This window comes from Maniola hyperantus, chromosome 15 (assembly GCF_902806685.2).
Source record: "Maniola hyperantus chromosome 15, iAphHyp1.2, whole genome shotgun sequence".
In the NCBI taxonomy this organism is placed as follows: Eukaryota; Metazoa; Arthropoda; class Insecta; order Lepidoptera; family Nymphalidae; genus Maniola; species Maniola hyperantus.
Window position 1 is genome coordinate 6366973 of NC_048550.1, and position 21824 is coordinate 6388796.

A 21824-nucleotide genomic window follows, 5' to 3' on the forward strand; every position below is an offset into this window, starting at 1 on the left:
TTATGGGTGTCTGGCAGGGGGTTGCCGTGATACTGTGTGGCAATGCATGACATGATTTCTAATACTATTCTGAAGATAATATAAAAAAATTAGACTTTATACTTTGACGTAAGATTTTTTACACCTTTATTACCTGTTATCTCACAAAGCCACCATGATCCAAACAAACATCCAAACAAACGTTTCTTGTGTGGGGAGAATACGCAGAGAACCTTTCAGCTTTTATAAAATAACGAAGGTCTGGCACGCGCTGGCTCTTAGTCCATAAGATGAATAAGCCACTAGGTACTTAGCGTTAGTAAAGGTTCAAAATATAATACTGTCTAATTTTAGCTTAATAATGAGAAACATGTGATATTGTACTTAAAATAATATCCATACTAATATTATAAATGCGAAAGTGTGTCTGTCTGTCTGCTAGCTTTTAACGGCCCTACAGTTCAACTGATTTTGATGAAATTTGGCACAGAGTTAGCTTACATACCGGGAACAGACACAGACTTTTTATCCCAGAAAATCAAAGAGTTCTCATGGGATTTTCAAAAACCTAAATCCACGCGCATGAAGTCGCTTAGTCCTAATAATATTATAAATGTGAAAGTGTGGATGTTTGGATGTTTGTTACTCAATCACGCAAAAACGGCTGAACGGGTTTGGATGAAATTTGGAATGAAGATAGATTATACCTACCCTGGATTAACACATAGGCTACTTTTTATCCCGGAAAATCAAAAAGTTCCCGCGGGATTTTGAAAAATGTAAATACACGCGGACGAAGTCGCGGGCAACAGCTAGTTGTTTTATAAATGGAGCCGGATAAGAATCCAGCGTCCTTCTACCTTTCAGAATAGTTGCCTTACAGCGCAACTATATTTCTTCAGCCAGTAGTTTTCGTTCAAACAATTTTTTATGCATATCGTTCGACGTCGAGACGTAAAATCGGAAATGTTAATTTTCAATTCAGATAAACAGCATTTTGTTGGCGATACGCTGAACAGTGTCGATGTGACGATACAAATCAATGAATTATGCAACGAGAAGCCCGTGTCGCACCGAACACTGAATATTTAACCTGCAACTCCCGGATTATTATGTTTTTCCCTTGACCTTAGCTATTTAGGATAGCTTTAAATAAATATCCAAATCATTGAAGAGTTCAAATAAATTGTAATTTATAAATTTTGACACATTTTTATTTTTATTACTCGGTGATATAGTACGTAATGACTCGTCACGCGCCATTTTATCTCTATGGGTCAACTGTCATGTCAAAAGAACGGTTCACCTCTAAATTAATAAGGACTAAAATCGTCCTTTTGACATGAAATTTAATCCAAAAAGCTAAAATGGCGCGTGAGGAGTTAAATTGTACGCGTATTTTATTTTTTAAACGTAAACGAAGATCTTAGCTGTTAACGAATACAGGTAGGTACTCTATGGCTAAGCCCTATGGTACAATTAAAATGTTTCATGTTTATTAATATCGATACGCATAATGCGCTGCGCGACGCGGCGGCGCGCGCAGCGGCTTGCTCCATGTCCATACAAACTCATCGATGTATTATGCTATTTTATCGCGCCGCGTCGTTCGCATTAGTCCAGTAAATAGAGCATTTAACCTCGCACTCCGATCCAATTTCTTTTTTTTTTAGGTTAAGAGTCACTTACTGACCATAAAATGACAAAATGCTGACACATCCAGGTGGAGCTTCGATCGCAATCGAAAAGTTTTTGGCTGATATTTCATACTTACTTAATTAAATCACTATAAATATGCGAGTTTAGCCGATACAACATAATAATAAACTAAAGTAATTAAAATACTAATAATAACAATTATTATAATTTTTTATCTGTCGAGACTCGAGACGGATAAAGAATTGTAGCCGTCTGTAGTATAGACAGATAAATCTTCTCTAGGCTATAGAGTCTAGTGGATATGATAAATTTTTTATCTTGTACTAGCGACCGGTCCTGGCTTCGCACGGGTAGCTTATTACAATTTTCATAGGGATCTCTACTTTTTTAAAAAAAAATATAGATATGTCATTTAGGAGTAATGTTTGCTTTCTAATGGTTGAAGAATTTTTAAAATCGGTTCCGTAGTTCCAGAGATTACCCCCTACAAACAAACTTGCAAACTTTACCTCATTATAATACTAGATAATAGATTAGTACAGATATAGATAGAATTAATAGAGTACCTAGTATGCATTTATATTAATAGGTACCACTTTATCGTACAATAGCATACAAACTGAAAATGCTCATCTTTTTAATTAGCACTTGGCTATTTATAACGTCATATTAACCTACTTATAAAGAGAGTAGGTACGCGCTGTAACGAATCAATGAAGTGAAAAAAGTCATTGACGAACCAATCTCATGAAATTACTATGTAGATCGATGATACTGTCAGATTTTGTTTTGATGTGCGTTGGGGTCCCAAAGTGCTAGAATGGCGACCTAGCGCCGGAAAGCGCAGCGTTGGAGGGCCCCCCACTAGGTGGACTGACAACATCAAACGAGTCGCAGCTAACCGCTTGATTCAGGAGGCGCAAGACCGTGGCGTGTGAAAGTCCCTACAAATGATTCAAGTCCAGGCAATGGACGTCTATAGGTTGATAATGTTGATGGTGATGACGATGTGCGGTATTGTTTTGCCAGTTTCGTGCCCAATTGAGAGGAATTGGTAGGAATATAATCAAACAAGTGTAGCTTGGGGCTAAATTATCGGTTCCTAGTTTAGATATTATGATATCAAGATAATTTCCTATTTTGATTAGATATTAATTGTGGAGTAACCAATGAGCAAAATTAGATACTATACACGTATACCTACTATACTATACTCTGTACCAACCATTGATGTTGGAATTTATTCTATGGTACCAACAGTGCGTAAGTGAAACTAGTTAGTAACTAGGCATTTTTTGTAGTCGATCATTATACCTAAAATCTCGTAATGCCAAGTCTTGGCCAATGGGTATGAACATAGAGAATCAATAATAGACGATCAATATCACTTGAATTGTTAATAAACACGTACAATTCAGCGGTTCCCCGCATAGATGGAGCTCATGGTAAGGTCATTGCTGCAATGGGCTACTAAGCATAAATTGTATAGTCCGTATAAAATAACCCCTCAGGCGCTATTATAAATCTATGGGTCAACTTTCATGTCAAAAGTACCGTTCACCTTTACAATAAGGACTAAAAATTAAAATCGTACTTTAGACATGAAATTTGACACAAAAGTTAAAATTAATCAATAAAATGAGGAGTTAAATTTTACACGTTATTTATATTATGTAGTATTTACACCGCGCATGGCAACCAAACTAAACAACGTTGAACGTCACTTATGTCTTGACTCTTGAGCCAGAATTTTGTTGCTTGGCCACACGCCGATGCTGGCACTTGGTATAGGTATAATTGACATTAACAAAACATTATTACATAATCTTGCATTTAATATAAACAATCGAAGCTGTGCAACAAACATTTTATCCATAATACAGAAAAACAATGAATAAAAAAAAAACATAAATTATATTTTCTTAGAATTTTTTTATTCAGATACAAGTTAACACTTGACTGCATCTCACTTGGTGGTAAGTGATGATGCAGTCTAAGATGGAAGTGGGCTAACCTGGAAGGGGTATGGTAGTTTTAATTAAACCTGTGCCCCTTTGGTTTCTACACGGCATCGTACCGGAACTTGGCGGCACGGCTTTGCCGGTCGGACGGTAACTAGCCACGGCCCAAGCCTTGCGCCAAACAAAACTATTATGAGTAGATATTTTATTACTTCAAATATGATAATCTACCATATTATGTAGCAAGGCCATTGAGGCAAGGCTGAAAGTGTTTTTGGGGGTTTAAGCTGTGAGTTACGCTGAAAAAGTAGATTTATTTACCAGAGCCGAATTTAGGGTTCCGTAACCGGAGGGTACCAACGGGGCCCTGTTCGTCAGACGAACGGACGGACGTTCGTATGAAGTTGGGCGAGCATAATAAAAGAAACTAGAAATCAAAGCGTGAAGCTCGCCCGACTTCAACATACATACACGTGTAGAAACAAAAGTTATTTTTTACTTTGTAGTGGTTTTGGAAGTCGTTCTTTTTAATATATTTTTTTACAATGCAAACTATATAAGGAGGTACTGAGGTAGGTAGTTCCGTATTTAGAACCGCTAATTATGTACCTACCTCCCTTACTAATTGTAAGTTAAATGTTATAAACTTTATTAGTCCAAATACCTATCTAATTTTAATTTGTAAGCTACTTATGAACAAAATAGATTTTTTAATTAATTATGGTGAGTTATGGTACTTGTGGCACTTATGGTACGGTACTAATGTACACAAAGTGAAAACTGAGGGCATCCTACTGTACCTGCCTACAATCCCGATAACGTTTCAAAATATAATAAAATATTATATATTTCATAAATAAGATTATACGTAGGTATAACCTCTTATATAACCTACTCTACTTTTCAGAGTTATTAATCTGAATGCACCGACGACGCGCGACGTTAAACAATTCTAATACAAAAGACGTAATCGGTATTCTCGTCGTGCTACATAGTAGTAGAATTCCATTAAAAATTACTCGTAAAAATAAACAAAATTTTCGCGTTTAGACTTATGAAAATAGATATAAGTATAGTTATTTACTTATTATATATATTTATTTAAGTAATAAGTATTACATATATACAGAAATCGTCCAGTACATAATAAATATTCTAGTGGGAACCCTCTTTATTGAGAGCGATAACATCCAAGCAAAAATCACATCACATAAAACTGTTATCGCTCCAAGCATAAACCATGAACTATCAATCTAAGACCTGTCAACACACCAAGTTACGTAAATACGACGACGAGTTTGAAAATTAAGTTAATTTTGTCAATATTTCTGCTCACATAATTAATTGTTAGCTCATTATTTATATTGTGTACTTGCTGCCCCGGCGAACTTCGTACCGAACCATCCCCGTACTTCAAGGAATATCATGAAAAAGAATTAGCGAAATCAGTTCAGCTGTTCTCGAGATTTGCGATCAGCAACACATTCAGCGATTCATTTTCATACAGAGTGTATATGTATATAGAGATTAGGTATTTATATTGTGTACCTACATAATATAGTATTAAAGCAGCTACGTGTGCTTTAAGCCCTGGTCATGTTGTGCGATCCTCTAGGGTTACAATAAGAACAAAATGTAGTGATTGATCAATTAGGTTAGAATTATAATGTATTGTCTGTAAATAAAGTAAATTAAACGTCAATAGATTGATTCTCATTCTGAGAGGAGACCCGTGGTTAGTAGTGGGCGGGCGACGGGTTGAAGTGATGATGAGGAATAGATTAATGGTATGAACTAAAGAGGTGCATGCAGCAACAGTTAGAAACATTCAGCAATCGGCATCATTGCATATTACTCGATTCATATAGTCATCAAGTACAGCATCAGAACGTAGCTCAAACTGGACCAATCGGAACGAATGCACTTGCCATCATGGCCCCTCTTCACAATCAGCGATGACCGTTACTCGTATGATCGTCTGAAGCATCGTGAAAGTCCGTGATCATTTATTGAGCGGCAGTCCTTCAATATGGATGGATAATCCGTTATTATGTGGGCACGTGGGTACGCGCACACAACTACAAGCGAATTATTCCCTTTGATGCGTGCCCAAAAAAACGACAAGTCACCGATCACTGCGATCACTGTGTGATTACAGACGATGATCGGCGACTACAAGCGATTACAAGCGAGTAAGCCCTCTATACGATCGTCTATAATCGCCGGTTTGTGAAGAGGGGTGATCAGACGTATCAAGAGCCGACGACACCCCTTCTCTGAATGCTCACGACTCCCGCTTCTTCTGGATGCTAACGACATTCTATTAGATGCTCTACGTCGTACGGTCGTACTTAGAGCAGATGGAATCTACGACTTTTATGGCTCCCTCAAAAGAAGGAAGAATTACAAAGCTGCGGCGCGACCGCAGCGCTGCAGCCGCGCTGTCTCCGCGCGACACTTTGCGGCAAAGAAGGCGGCTCGGGAGGGAGTGAAGAGGCGGTTTTCTCATATTGACACTAGATGACTTAAGTTACTTGCACTCATACGAAAAATATCAGACAGCCATCCAACAATACAAGCTTGCATCGTAGTGGTTTACTAAGAACAGACTAGATGGCACTCTAGATGTATCTCCATGACCCCAAAGTGCTATAAAACCTGAATCGCGCAAACGAAATTAAAAGATTATGAATTGTTGTATCCTAGAGTATAAAAAATTAAAAACATCTTAAACGGTTCCTAACGAAATGAAACGTTTTCCTACTATGTGATCTATCAATAATAATCCCTTAACCGTAATAAAGTATTAACAAGTATGTATATCTACAGGGTTACAGGGAAATAGGACACGATCCCGTTAAGGGGTTATAGTCAGTGGCGTGCACAGAGTTTGAGGCCAGGGTAGGCATTGGTTGGTAGGAACCTGTTTACTGGCAGGCTATAATGAAAAATAAGCATTAAGCTATTTCAACTGGGGTAAGCAGTGCATTTATGCCTCTATGACCTGCACGCCACTGGTTATAGTACAGGATATTAGCTATCAAACGACCCCTAAAGTGCTCATGCAAAAGTGTATCGTTTTCGAGTTATTCATTTTTTTATTTTTTTCTTGGTAATGGGGTGTTTGCCATTTTAAAAATTAATAAAAAAAAGGAACAATGTTTTTCATTAGAATTTTTTTTATTTCTTGCTTGTTAATAATACAGAATGTGTATTTTTATTGCTGCTATAACAGCAAATACTAAAAATTACAAAATGGCCGCCATGAAAATTAAAAAAAATTAAAAAGTGTTATTTCTTGTACGATGGTACTGAACCCTTCGTGTGCGAGCCCGACTCGCACTTGACTGATTTTATATTACCTTTTGACCTCATTGAAAAATAATCTGCAACGATTTTGCATTAAACTCGTTTTTACAATAATTCTGATTAATTTCTTTGGCAATAACATTTGTTAGAATTTTCTACCTGGTCTCTTTGTTGTGTAATTTTTTCTTGATCTTATGATTTTTTCTGTAATTTTTTTGTACCAACGGTTAGCTAACAAAACGTAGATGTTTTTAAAAAAATTCGCAGGATAAGTGCCATAGTAATTTTTACAAAAAATTTGCAAGTTATTCAAAGAATTAAATTTTAAAATTGAAAACTTGTACAGTTTTTGGGCTGTAATTTTAAAATGATTGAAGATTTTTCTTGGTTTATAACTGTTTATTATTAACAAGGATATGTACTAGCAAGAAATAAAAAAAAAACCTAATGAAAAACATTGTTCCTTTTTTTTTATTAATTTTTAAAGTGGCAAACACCCCTTTACCAAGAAAAAAATAAAAAATGAATAACTCGAAAACGACCCCTAAAGTGCTTATGCAAAAGTGTATCGTTTTCGAATTATTCATTTTTTTATTTTTTTCTTGGTAATGGGGTGTTTGCCACTTTAAAAATTAATAAAAAAAAGGAACAATGTTTTTATTAGATTTTTTTTTATTTCTTGCTTGTTAATAATACAGAATGTGTATTTTTATTGCTGCTATAACAGCAAATACTAAAAATTACAAAATGGCCGCCATGAAAATTAAAAAAAAATATAAAGTGTTATTTCTTGTACGATGGTACTGAACCCTTCACGTGCGAGCCCGACTCGCACTTGACTGATTTTATATTACCTTTTGACCTCATTGAAAAATAATCTGCAACGATTTTGCATTAAACTCGTTTTTACAATAATTCTGATTAATTTCTTTGGCAATAACATTTGTTAGAATTTTCTACCTGGTCTCTTTGTTGTGTAATTTTTTCTTGATCTTATGATTTTTTCTGTAATTTTTTTGTACCAACGGTTAGCTAACAAAACGTAGATGTTTTTAAAAAAATCCGCAGGATAAGTGCCATAGTAATTTTTACAAAAAATTTGCAAGTTATTCAAAGAATTAAATTTTAAAATTGAAAACTTGTACAGTTTTTGGGCTGTAATTTTAAAATGATTGAAGATTTTTCTTGGTTTATAACTGTTTATTATTAACAAGGATATGTACTAGCAAGAAATAAAAAAAAACCTAATGAAAAACATTGTTCCTTTTTTTTATTAATTTTTAAAGTGGCAAACACCCCTTTCACAAAAGAGTTCTCTGTGACCGCAATTTAAAAATACCGCTTCGGATTCGGATGGCACGGTGCTATGTTTTCTCAGTTTTATTGTATGGAGTCGAAGCCTGGACTTTAACGCAAGCGATGAGCAACAAGCTGGAGGCGTTCGAGATGTGGGTGTACAGGCGAATGTTGCGAATCTCATGGAGAGATCGTGTACGCAATACCACCGTGCTGCAAATAATGGGGAAGTCCACTGAGTTACTTAAATGTGTGCAAAGGAGAAAGCTCGAATATCTGGGCCATGTTATGCGCAACCCAAAATACGATCTACTGCAGCTTATAATACAGGGCAAGATAAAAGGCAGACGTAGACCTGGCCGTAGACGAATATCCTGGCTCAAGAACCTTCGCCAGTGGTTTAACATGAGTACAAGATCACTGTTTAGGGCAGCAGTAAACAAGATCCAGTTAGCCTTAATGATTGCCAACCTTCGGTAGGAGATGGCACTTGAACAAGAAGAAGAAACACCCCTTTACCAAGAAAAAAATAAAAAAATGAATAACTCGAAAACGATACACTTTTGCATAAGCACTTTAGGGGTCGTTTGATAGCTAATGTCCTGTACTATAACCCCTTAACGGGATCGTGTCCTATTTCCCTGTAACCCTGTATACATAACTACTTATAATAAAACTGTAACTGGACGAATTTTGTCCTTTTATACTTTCATACTTACCTACTAATATTATTAATGCGAAATTTTGTCTGTCTGACAACTTTTCACAGCCCAACTTTAACAACATTTTTATGAAATTTGGTACAGCGATAGCTTGGACATAGGCTAATTTTTGTTCCAGAAAATGTCCATCCCATAGTTTTCAGTAGTTTGAGGAAAACTTTATTGCAACAAAATACACACTGTAAATCAGTATCCATATTATAAATGCGAAAGTGTGTTTGTTTGTTGGTTAGTCCTTTAGTCAACGTCGCAACAGAGAAACGGATTGACGTGAATTTTTGCATGGGTATAGTTAAAGGCCTGGCGAGTGACAAAGGCTACTTTTTATCCTGGAAAATCAAAGAGTTTCCACAGGATTTTTAAAAATCAAAATTCACGTGGACGAAGTTAGCTAGTTTTACATAAATAAAAATGAATCGCTGAAATGTATGTATGTGCTATGTAAATACTTACTGTATATATAAATGTATGTAATGTATAACTTCCGAACGACCGCAAATAAAATTGAGCTTTGACATATAAATCGTTTTAAATAATGCTTCCACAAACTGGTAGTTGTGTTTAATTATTATTATTAACAAAACAAAATATATTTTTTAACCCACAACAAACTACAGCTATTCCTGATGGCCTTAAGACTTGTCCATGAATCTGATCTAAGGTGCTCAACAGTTTTTCAGGAAAATATAATAGGAAAAGCTGACTGACTGACAGTTCTATCAACGCACAGCTCAAACTACTGGATAGATCACGCTGAAATTAGGCATGCGGATAGCTATTATGACATAGACATATGCAAAGAAAAGATTTTTGAAAATTCAACCCCTAAGGGGATGAAATAGGGGTTGGAAATTCGTGTAGTCCACGCGGACGAAGTCGCGGGCATAAGTTAGAGGTAGCATAAAATGATAAAAATGCACAAAAACATCCTCTAACACCATAACATCTCTGTTGTGTCCTAGTTAAAAAGAAAAAAATAAGAAATTTGGAAAACGGTTGAATTCATTTGACAGTGCAGAATAAACTTTATATGGTCACGTCAAAGCTTAATTTTAAAAGGCATCCATCTCCACCTGACGTTAAGGATGTGATTACAACCTACATAAATGAGAATCCTAACCACTTAGAACCAGATTCAATCACCTTTTTTTTTCTTGTGAGGAAAATCCATCATAGATACCACCAGCCACCAGTACCCCCAGATTCAATCACCTAACTCAACTCTTCTAAATGCCACTGATAGAGTAAAATATGTATGTAGTTACCTATTGAATAAATAATTGTTTAATTACTGTTTGCTTTAATAAATAGCCAGTTAACACAATGAAAAGTAGGTACCTACTTATATTACTTCTTATGTATATTCATAATGATGAACAGATTATGATAATACTTAAATATGTAACAATTAAACATGTTGTGTAATGTGGAAAGAAACTGAAACCACCGTAGTAACAAAGTATAAAGATAAAGTAAATAGGTATACCTATTTATAAAAAGAATGTCAAAAAACCGCAATAAAAAAAAATCTATACTTATAAATCATTAACACAAGAGGAAAAGCTAGAAGTAAAACAATTTTGACAAATGAAAAAAAATCGATCACATGTTTTATGTCACATGACCAGTTAGTAGTTTGTAGGTAATTTAAATAAAATGATATTTTTTTTGTTGTATGCATTACTTACTCAAATGTTACATAACCGAGGGCATGACCATTCAAAACCTTACCTTTGTTAACATTCTCGCTAGCACTTTTTTCGCTAAGATTGCTGGTCAATGGGCATTTTTTCACTTTTTGGGAAGTTTGTTTCGTACCATTATCTTCATTCACTTCACTACCGAGAGCCATAACAACACGAGGAATTAATCCGGCACCAACTAACCGCGACAAGCACGGCCCACACTCAGCTGAAAGAGCACATGCGGTACAGATAGAGTTCAATTTCCTACAACCAACCTAGAGCGCAGGTTGAAGTTCGCTTATAAGCCGACCAAATATGAAAATAGATTAAAGACTTATTGACTTTTTCATTTCAAACGACAACGCAATCTTATAGGGTAGGACACTTTACCCATAGAATTATTGAATTTTATTTGAAGACCATTACGTAGTAGTACTTATACATTACTGTCTATTAATGCAATCAAAATTTAAAGCAAAGAGGAAACCGTCAATGTACAATAAAAATTTTATTTGATAACTCTGATAAGCTTATGGGATCATGGGATCAACCATCAACACAGATTATTGCCAAAGAGTATATATAATCACCACGTTTTATATTATAGCAAGACATATCCCTATCAATCTATGGATGATTTATATGGTGCATGTTTTTCCGGTTATTCCGGAAAGCAGATGGCATCACTGTTTGGTATTCAAATTTCATCGGTTACGAAGACTTGATGAGTTCCAACTTCCAGAACAGGCTGGGCATCTGGGTTTCGAAAAGGTTACAGTACCGTAGACCGACAGATCTGTGGAGAGTAGGTATACTTTCGTTCTCCAGACAGATCTGATTCTGTGGTTCTCCAACAGCGCCCCTCTGTCAATGTCATTCAAAAATCAAATGGTTGAACCCAAAATATTTTAATTTTTAATAAACTTAAAATACTATTTTTGGCTCTATTGTTTACGCCTATTTCTTTGTTGTTCACCTGTACTTGAAAAACAGCTACCCTGGCTTCCGAAAACTATCCAAAGGTTTACTTCTTCACACAATTTTCTTTGAAACCTTAAATTTCCATTTAACTGGGTGCCTAACATATAGTGTACATAATCAAAATTCTTCGTTTTTTTGGTAGAAGATGCTTGACGGGTGGTATTGTCGCTCCATAGCGAATATGCAGGCTAATGAAGGAGCCAGCGCCAGTAATAGTGTGAGTGCAGATGCGCCTCGCAGCCACGATTCACAGAAGGACTATTCTAGCGACAGTAGCAGCGATCCAGAACCTGAACCCAATTACAAGGCTCAGTATTTAACACTCAAGAAGAAACTTAAATATCTTATTTACGTATGTACTTCTCTTCTGGCAATTTTTCAAATTTTTAGTTTGTTATTAAAATATATTTGCCCACTACCTACTAAAAAAACATCAAAGAATCAATTTTCTTTATTTAATAATTCTTATGTTTATTCTATTTTTGAAAACTTGTCATTAGCTTCAATCTTCTTCTGTTTTTACCTATTCATGTTTTCATATTAGCTGTAAGTTTTCCTGTTAAATAAAATAATGGAAGCGTATTATAGAAAACACACATTACAATTCCTTTTTAGGAGAATGAATGTTTCCAAGATGCTTTAAGATGCAGTCAAAAAAGGCTGCTAAAGGTTTCTCGTGATCGCAGCTTCCTGTTAGACAGACTGTTGCAATATGAAAAACACGAAAGCTCCACTTCAGATAGTGAAGATACAGAGTCCTCAGATGACACAACTTATAATCATGCTGAGATAATGAAAAGGTACAATAATGGTTAATTTTAATCAGAGTTGTCAAGCTTTTAAACCTTTTATCATTGTAATGGCAATAGGATATTCATGCATAATATATTCTTTCTTTTTAGGAAAAAGACGGACACCAGTGCTGGCCCGCAAGTCCTATCCACACCATCTGCACTCAATAAAGGTCTCAATAATACTATGAAAAGGAAAAGAGCTGTTGTCCCTAAAAAAACACCAAATACTAATAATCCTGTAAGACAAAAGATGATATCCACATTCATAAAAGTAACAAAAATTTGTCCAAAATTTACTAATCATTGAAGGCTAAAATATTTGTTTTTAAACATTATCATCTCTAAAGATTTAATCTCAATTGGCAGATATCTGCATGTATTATTTGAAACTGTGATTTGTAACAATAGTAAAAGTACATTAGATATGGGAACATTCACCCTTTTAAGTAGGTTTTTATTTTTTGCCAGTAACATTTAAATACCAGATATTTAAATTTTTTTTTTCACAGCATCAAGCTAGTGCTATCATGATGGCGAAGGCATCGCCAGCACTAGGATTTGGACTTTCTGCCAGCGATGGTCATATGACTCCCGAAGAGGTGGAACGCCACTTACAGTCGCGACAATCATACCTCGAGCTGTTGCCTGAGAGAGCACCTCCCACTGTTCCTACAGAAATGTTTAGCAATGACCCCTCACTTGACAGGTGCAATTTCTTTCATTAATTACTGTTTCCTCTGCCATATCCTACAGAAGGGTGATGGTTAAAACTTTTGCCTCTTATTTGGGAGGCTCCAATTTTCAACCTCTAACTTTTGAGGGTTAAGTGCATTTAAAAAAAGAAAGTATGGAGTATGCAGTGCAGCAGCTCTTTGGTGCGAATTACTAATAGCAACGCAACTCAAAGAGATAGGGTACACTTCCTTTACATATAAATAATTGCTTTAATGAAGGAAAACATTGTGAGGAAACCTGCATGCCAGAGAGTTCCTCCATAATTTTCTCAAAGGTTTCTGCCAATCCATACTTAGCCAGCTGAGAGGCAACTCAGAAGTGCATGGCAATAGGTTGAGATGATGCTGATGATGCTGTAATATCCTGTTATATTAGTAACACTAAGATGTGAAAATAATATTATATTAGGTATGCATTATGCTGTGGGCATTAGCTATTATAAGGTCTTATGTATCTTTTTTTTAATTTTCAGTGAATCAAATGATGTACTGGAAAATTCCCCAAATGTAGATGAATGGTTTGATTAACAGTATCTGTCAGTCACTTCGGTGAAAATACAGATCATGTCTTATCAAAGGTTTTGGAACAGGCAGTCTCATCAAAGAAATACCTATGGTTACATGAATAATATTAGTAATGTAAACATTGTGATTTGTTATTATACAAGAATAATTAATATTCTTGTTAAGTACAGACTCTATGCTCGCAAATCAGAGTATAAACTTATTTGATGCTTGCTGCATTTATAGTACATTTCAAACTTGCAGTGTGTTATAAAATAATTAACTTGTTCTGTGAACATACTCCTGTGTCAGTTCTAGATGAATGAAATAACATGTTAAATATGTACTGGTTAAATATTTATTTTAGACAATTATTAATAAGGTACAATATGATTTGAAGCGCAAGGGCAAACAACTATCTTTATAATGAACCACGCTTAACTTTCTCATGCTTATATTTTACAGTGTAATCACACAATACGTAGTGTATGCATATTATATTAAATAAGCATTTATAATTTATTTTAAATTCATAATATACATATATGTAATATTTTACCAAATTGTTGTAAATACATAAATTGATAAAACATACTTATTTTATTGAATCTTTTCTTCAAACAATGCTACCATGCAAAAAAGCTTCGCTACAGATTTCTATAACATTTAATATTCAGTATCATTACGCTACGCCTAAACTATGTACCTATCTCTAAATACTTCATGGAAACTATATAAAAAAATAAAATGTCAACCTTAGAGATTCTATAAACTCATGAGTACATGTTCATAATTTTTTAATATTTGATTCTCTAAATGCATGAGCTAGAAAGGTACATGCCATTGTGTTACCACTAATCATTTATCACTTTTATTACTACTGACAGAATCATATTACTTTAGACACATGGACAAGATACATTTCATGTATGAGATAGGTTTGAAAACAATGATTGTAAGTTGAACTGAAATGACCACTAAAGCATTTGATGCTTGATGAACATAGTTTAGTTTCTCTAATTTAGGTACTTATTTTAGAAAATGGAAAGCTTAGCAATGTGGTGCACAGGGTCCATAGGCAAGCCACAAAGGTATTAAGGTAAACCATGCTGTATTTATTGTTTTAAAATTATATTCAAATTCTGTGTCTATTTCAAAATCTATGAAAGATTTCTACTGTTCTCTAAATCGCAGCTATCTATAGTCCGCGACAGGTTGAGATCGCAATCAAGTTATGAGGCGGGGGGATGCCCAGCATACCCGCACGTCACCCGCGTTCCCTCCCCGATTGACATTTCAACTTGTCACATACTATAAAAAATATTTGTGTAGTCTGTGGCTTGCCTTATATGGAGTGCACACCACAGTAGCTCAAAGTTACACTATTAACAATATCATTTCTTATAACATTTCAGCATATAAAACTTTCTATTATGTTTCAACATTTAAGAAACACCATGGGAAATGAATCACTTATTAGATACTTACTGTTGATAATGATGAATATTATTACAAATTGAAATATTAAGTTTTATAATAAATGATTCAACATTTAAGAAACACTATTACACTATACCTAATATGAAATGAATAACTTATTAGACACTATTGATTAACATGCCCTATAGTTACAATAAGTGAACTTGAATTTCGGAAACAAAAACCATAATTAATTAAAATATTTCTTGTTAAAAATGTAATTAGAATAACAATACGCATGTCAAATACATAGGTAATTATTGTAAAAAACAATGTTTAGAGATGTTTCAGATTGCTATGTAAGAGATAACTTAGTAAAAGAAATAAATACCATGCAATTTACACTATTTTGGAAAAGTTCAACTTTATTAATATTAAAATTTATTCATGAATTTTAAAAAACCTATGTTAAATTGTGATACCAAACACATCTGAAACAATTTCTTACAATTTATCACTATTTATTATCATTAATGTGACTTTGTTACAATAACAGTTAACACATCATGATATCAGAAATGATTGTGTCCCACTAACCGAACATAATATAATGACATAAAATATACAAATACTAAACTATTCAAACTTATATACACATTTTTGGTAAATTTATACCATATAAATTACTACTGATTTGCACTAGTTACGTTAGTGGTTTAACAATTACGATGTAAAATCAAAGATACATACTTTTATAAAAATCAATAATATGAAACGCTTGTAAAAAATTGAAAATAACTAATGCAGCATATTTTTAATGTTGAGATTAAAAATAGATGAAACATAATTTAAATGTAAAGATAATATATTTAATTGAGACATCAAAATATATTATTTGTCTTTTATTTACGCCTTATAACATTTATAACAATAAATATATTATGTAGGTATATATTTTTAGCAGATTAAATTTTACTAAATTCCTAATGATAAAATAAAATTACACAAGGTTTTAACAGGAAAGTGTACAGATTGTAAATAAAAATAAAAGGATTAGTTTTGGGCTCCTATGGCAATTTACATGGTACGAGAGTAACCCATGGTTTTAAAAATTTGACCAATATGAAACTATGAGTTAGAAGTTAGAACTGATCAGCCAGCAGATTACATACTTCTTGTGAGACAGTTTCCTTACTTGATCTTACAGTAAGTCTGAACATTTGAGCTTGCTTATTTGGTTCTAATCTCATGAGACACCCTACTTGTTGCATTCTTGTATGCACTATGCCTGCACAAACAAAATTGTCAGGATTAGGATCAATTCCATCTAGTAGTTGCATACCAAACCCTGATAGCTTTGTGCGAGCAGCTGCCAAATCAATTGAACCCTGAGCTTTAAATATTTTTTGAGCTCTCTGTTGCTCTCCTCCTAAGTTTTTCCATCTAGCAAAGAATGATTCACCATTCATTTCAGTTGGCTCAAAAAATTTATTGAGTGTCAGTGGGAGCTTCATTGAAATTTTTTGTGGGACATTGTTATAAACAAAAGATACAGACATACTGGGTGTATCGGTAAAATCTTCAATACATTCGGCTGTCAACATCTGTTGAATTTGTGCACCAGCTTCTAGTACGGGTTCCATAGGTTTCATCTGCACATTGAGCTTATGCAAATCTGTCCAGTGTAATTCAGGATGGACGTTTTGAATGGGCGATTGAGTTTTGTTTCCATAAAATAAACCAATCCGTCCTAAATTTTGTCTAAATTCACTCTTCACTCCTATTTGTATCAGGTCATTTTCAAAGAGTACTCCATTATTTTTAAACAAAAATTTCTTGATATTATTTTGCTGAACTGTGGTTGGACTTATTTTAGGAGTTGTATACAGGTCACCAAGAACATCAAATAAACCATTTCCAGTGTTCGCATTAGAGCCAGGCGGTGTAGACAATCCGAGAAGATCAGCACTGGAATTGTTCGTATTTGTTGTGTTATTCATTATCGGAGCTGGTGTAACACTGGGTTGTGGGCTCTTTGATTCTCTCACCTCATCAGGTATGCGTCCTGGCTTTTTCTTTTTTAACACAGCTAGTATTGATGATTCTCTTTCTGGGAATGCAGGCATTTCTTCCAATACAGTGGCCAAAACATCTGAACTGGCAACTATACTTAATTGCAAGTATTCTGACGCTCTCTGCTGTAATTCTACATCAGCTGAACGTAAATTAGAGTCTGCTCGAAATACTTCTTGCACTCTATTTTTGATCTCTGGGAACAGATTAACAAGTTTGATGTATGTTGAGAGCAGTAAAGCTCTAGTAGCCGCTGAACAAAGGTGATACTTGGAGTGCAGAAGTTCAAATTGGACTTGGGGTGAAGAGCGAGTATCACCAGCAATTAAGTTGCCAAATTCTCCCAGTATGTAACCTCCCACTTTAACCATATTCTCGTGACATGTTGGTGCTTGTAAAGCTTCAAAAACAGTTTTAGCAGCATACCCTTGAACTTCCTCTCTGTTTATTACAATTTGGATCACTCTATACCACACCTCTTCAGAAACATAATCTCCTGCAATTCTAATAAGATTTAATATAACATCCACATACCAAGTGAAGTCAGTGGCATATTTTTCTGCTAATATAGCAACTTTCAGGACCATCTCTTCCCTTATAGAGTAATCAGCTGTTTCCAAGTATGCCAACATTTCTTGTACAATTTCTTCTGCATTTGTTTTGTCACACATTGCATATAACAAATCTACAGCTTGCTGACGAACTGATACATCTTTCTCCATTTTCATAGAGAGGATAACAACTTCTTGATGCTTTTTTACAGCTTCATGAGAAAATTCAGATGTAGCAAGATGACACATTGACTCAAGTGCTAAGTATCTGAGGTTGGTTTCGCGATTACTTAAAAATTGTCCAAGCTGGTTGCATGCTCGAACTAATAAGTTAGGTTCACTGTCATTATGTATTATTAGACTTATGGCTTCAAAGAGGACAGCATTTTTAGCATTTGAGTGTTGGACCTTCTTTGACTTTGGTGGCTCCTGAGCTTTATTGAAGATAGTCTCCAAGCATTCTGATAGGCGTCCCCTTACACCTGGTTCTTCTGAAGGTGGAGTATAGTTTTGCAATAGCCGCAACAGTTTCACTGATAGCCAAGGTGCGGGAACAAAATAATATGTATAATCTTGCAAATCTGTGTAACTAGCGGTCACAATTCTGCTCAGTCTAGCTACAGCCAGAGTGACACACCCCTTGTATTCTTCTGGATTTTTCTTCACAAGTGCATCTATCAATGACGTTGCTGCAGTTACCACACCCATGTGTGGGTCATTTAGTAAGTGTATTATTCTAGATGTCCACTCACCGCCAGGAATTATTTCAGGTGACTTTCTAAACAATCTAAGAAGACAGAGAGCTGCCGACTGCTTGACAACATCCATGGTATCCCCGGACACGAGCAGTTTGGGAATCTCAGTTCCAAAGGCCTCAGCCATATCCTTGCTGCCTATATTGGCTATGCATTGCAATGCGAGATTTACGTGAATCGGGTTTCGAGACTGCAGATCATTTTTAATGCTCTGAATTATAAGTTTGATGAGATCACTGTTAGTGTTGACCAGTACTGATATGAATAGATAGCCTATTTGTTTCTCGGAATATTTGTTGGACGATAACAAGTTAACAGCTTCCATATGACCAAAATCGATATCGTGACCTAATAAGAAGATAAATAGGAGCTTGCACACGTACTTCTTTTTCTGGTAGCCATCGAGAGTTTTGTCGCCTTTGAATTTACTTCGTATGTTGGCCAGTTCTTTGTTGATCCTTTTAATTTCCGCTTCCTTACTTTTGCAATTTCTAATGTCCGATATGAAAACTGCGAGCCCTCGCATTCCATCTCCCCTGACGGCAGGCATATTGCCAAGAGACTTATCGAACACCAGTTTTATGCCTTTTCTTCAACTTACAGGTATAAGCTTGCGACACCAAACTAAAATAATACTACAAGAAGTAAAAATTCATGTAGCGGCTTTTAACTCTACTTATTACTTTAGTAGCCGTCACTAAACACAATTTCAATATCGGCCAGGCACTGAGCTTTCTTCTACAACGCCTTCCCACATTATCTATGAAAATTGAAACGTCAGAATTAGGCATGCGACCATCGACATAGGAATACAAAGTACTACAGTTGTACTACGAAGTAGTACTTAGAAATTCTTTGCATGCGACAGATACCTATATCAAAACCAAAACGTAACCGTGTGGTAACCAATAACCATATTCCGAATTCAGTCAGAAATAGACCGATTTAATCGATCTCGTGAAAACTCGATACAACAAAAGTACAATAGTGCTTGCACAAACCGGCGGGATGATTACGTATCTTGCGACAGCCGTGAATCTCGCGATCATTGCTGTCAAACGTCCGGCTAGAGAGAGACAGCAATAGCTACAAAGCAAAATAAGAAGAAGAAGAGAGACAGCAAATGAACTGTTGCATTGCTACTGCTGTCGCTACTGCAACGTTTTACGTAATCACTTCGCCGCCTGGTTTGTAAAGCAATAAACTCTGTGTGTGTGTTCGTCCGTAAAAAAAAATCAAGGACTGATTTCTGGAATCGATTTCTAAAAACGGATTTTGAAATCGATTTTACAATGTAAAATCGGATTTGCATGCATAAAATGATAAAAATCAATCTGATGATGTGTCTATCTCCTTGTTTATGGATCAATATATTTTTTTTCTTACTGGCTTTACGGCTCTGCGTTCTACCCTTTTTGTAGCCTGGATCATATCATGAATTTTCATAATCACAGGATCATAGCAGTGTTTCCACTTATAGGAGTTTTGCCCTATTATAGAGTGAAATGACTAATATCCACATATTGCTTTTTAGGCATGGTTTTAGATTTTAGAGTAACGGTATAGAAAATTTTAGTTTGGAGCGTGGCCCATAGACTTTTTTCTTAGAAATGAGTGTGAACTGTTCTACAATATTGCCCATGGCAGGCTCATATTTATTCTCTTTTTAGCATCCCCTGAAATCTATTAATGATGTCCTGAAATCTATTAATAATGCCTCTAAAATGAGGCTTTAGCTTTGGCTAGTTACCATCCTATGGGCAAAGCCGTGCAGCCAAGTGATTTACCGTTCCTATTCCCGCCGTCCGATTCCGTTGCTGCTTAGAAACCAATCAGGGGTATGGGTTATTATTATTATTAAAGCTCAGAAATTGTTAAAGCCCGAGTGAAACGAGCGCGAGGTTTTTTACAGTATTGCCCATGGGAGGCGCATATTTCTCTCCTTTTTGTCATCCCCCAAATTAAATCTAGGGTAGTTAACTAAGTATTCGTAATTTGATAAAACGAGTACGAATTTATTCTTTCGGCTCCCAGCCCTCGTGGGCCATGGGGCCCTTGGTCTGTCATTTTGCCCAGCTTGCTACTCTATTTTTATACCACTGACTCTATCCATATAAATTGTTTCAGCTGGCGAGACCATTTTTGTAAAGATTCAAAATGGTTGCCGGACCATAGGCCAATAACCTTTGAGCCCCTTTTGGGGTAAAATGCAACTTCAGATGGTAGCCTTATTTTTCTATCCACCTGCCACTAGACAGTCAGGAGACTTTAATCTTTATTTCTACATAGTCTTAGTCTTCTTCTTCTCTTCTCTATCTCTATATAGTATAAAATAAAGTCGCTTCCCGCGTCTGTATGTATGTATGAACGCATAGATCTTTTAAACAACGCAACGGATTTTAATGCGGTTTTCACCAATAGATAGAGTGATTCAAGAGGAAAGTTCATAGGTATAGTTTAATTCTCAAAAAATAAGAAATCCCTAGAGAAATTGAAATAATGTTCAAAGTTTTAAGAAATCAATGTATGGTGAAATTGTTTCTATTATAAAGTTCTACAAAAAAGTCCGCGATAGCATACATGTATTAGTACATACATTGCACCCATGCGAAGCCGGGGCGGGTCGTTAGTCTAAATATATAAAAGGATTAACTGACTGACTGATCTATCAACGCACAACTCAAACTACTGGACGGATCGGGCTGTGGAATGCAGATAGCTATTATGACGTAGGCAACCTCTAAGAAAGGATTTTTGAAATTTCAACCCTTAAGGGGGTGAAATAGGGGTTTGACTACGTGGATGAAGTCGCGAGCATAAGCTAGTATAAAATAAAGTCACTTCCCGCTGTCTGTATGTATGTATGAACGCGTAGATCTTTTAAACTACGCATCGGATTTTGATGCAGTTTCCACCAACAGATTTTGTTAATGAATGTTAGCCATGTTAAATAACTAATATTCCCCTTTCCTCGCCAACTAAGCGTCAAGCTTGTGCTAGGAGTAGGTACGACAATAGTGCAACGGGTAGGGTTTGAATCGTCGAACTTTTCTGTTTTCAGTCCACTCCTTTACCCGTTGAGCTATTGAGGCTCTAAGGTAATTATTATTAAAATAGAATAATTCAAGAATAGTTAATTCTCAAAAATTAGATCCCTAGAGAAATTGAGCCGAACTAGAGTCGAACTAGAATCGTACTAGAGTCAAACTAGAGCCAAACTCGAGTCGAACTCGAGTCGAACTAGAATCGAACTCGAGTCGAACTAGAATCGAAATCGAGTCGAACTCGAGCCGAACTACAATTTGACCTCCAGACGAACTCGAGTCGAACTAGAGTCAAACTCGAGTCGAACTTGAGTTGAATTCGAATCGAACTCGAGCCGAACTAGAGCCGAACTAGAAT

The 21824-nt window shown here is 35.5% G+C and overlaps 3 protein-coding genes across 4 annotated transcripts in view; 1 reads left to right on the forward strand and 2 right to left on the reverse strand.

Moving 5' to 3' along the window:
- clu (clustered mitochondria protein homolog) overlaps nucleotides 1-10909 on the reverse strand; it is a 38782-nt gene extending 27873 nt beyond the window's left edge. Inside the window, exon 1 of the mRNA XM_034976176.2 lies at nucleotides 10658-10909. Within this exon, the coding sequence (XP_034832067.1) occupies nucleotides 10658-10778 (121 nt within the window). The 5' untranslated portion in view covers nucleotides 10779-10909. The remainder of the gene's footprint in view (nucleotides 1-10657) is intronic.
- A 557-nt stretch (nucleotides 10910-11466) lies between these two features.
- On the forward strand, nucleotides 11467-15935 carry LOC117989170 (INO80 complex subunit E). 2 transcript variants are annotated; one of them, XM_034976486.2, is made up of 6 exons: nucleotides 11467-11633; nucleotides 11738-11944; nucleotides 12208-12392; nucleotides 12495-12624; nucleotides 12896-13092; nucleotides 13594-15935. In XM_034976486.2, exons 2-6 carry the CDS (start codon nucleotides 11738-11740, stop codon nucleotides 13646-13648), a joined length of 774 nt encoding a protein of 257 aa, XP_034832377.1. In that variant the 5' UTR covers nucleotides 11467-11633; the 3' UTR covers nucleotides 13649-15935. The 2 variants fall into 2 exon arrangements, with proteins under 2 accessions (XP_034832377.1, XP_034832376.1); XM_034976485.2 differs by having other exon boundaries at nucleotides 11468-11633; nucleotides 11735-11944.
- On the reverse strand, nucleotides 13960-19211 carry AP-2alpha (adaptor protein complex 2, subunit alpha). Its single transcript, XM_034976483.2, has one exon. It carries the CDS (start codon nucleotides 18970-18972, stop codon nucleotides 16186-16188), a length of 2787 nt encoding a protein of 928 aa, XP_034832374.1. The 5' UTR covers nucleotides 18973-19211; the 3' UTR covers nucleotides 13960-16185.
- Nucleotides 19212-21824: the final 2613 nt, after the last annotated feature.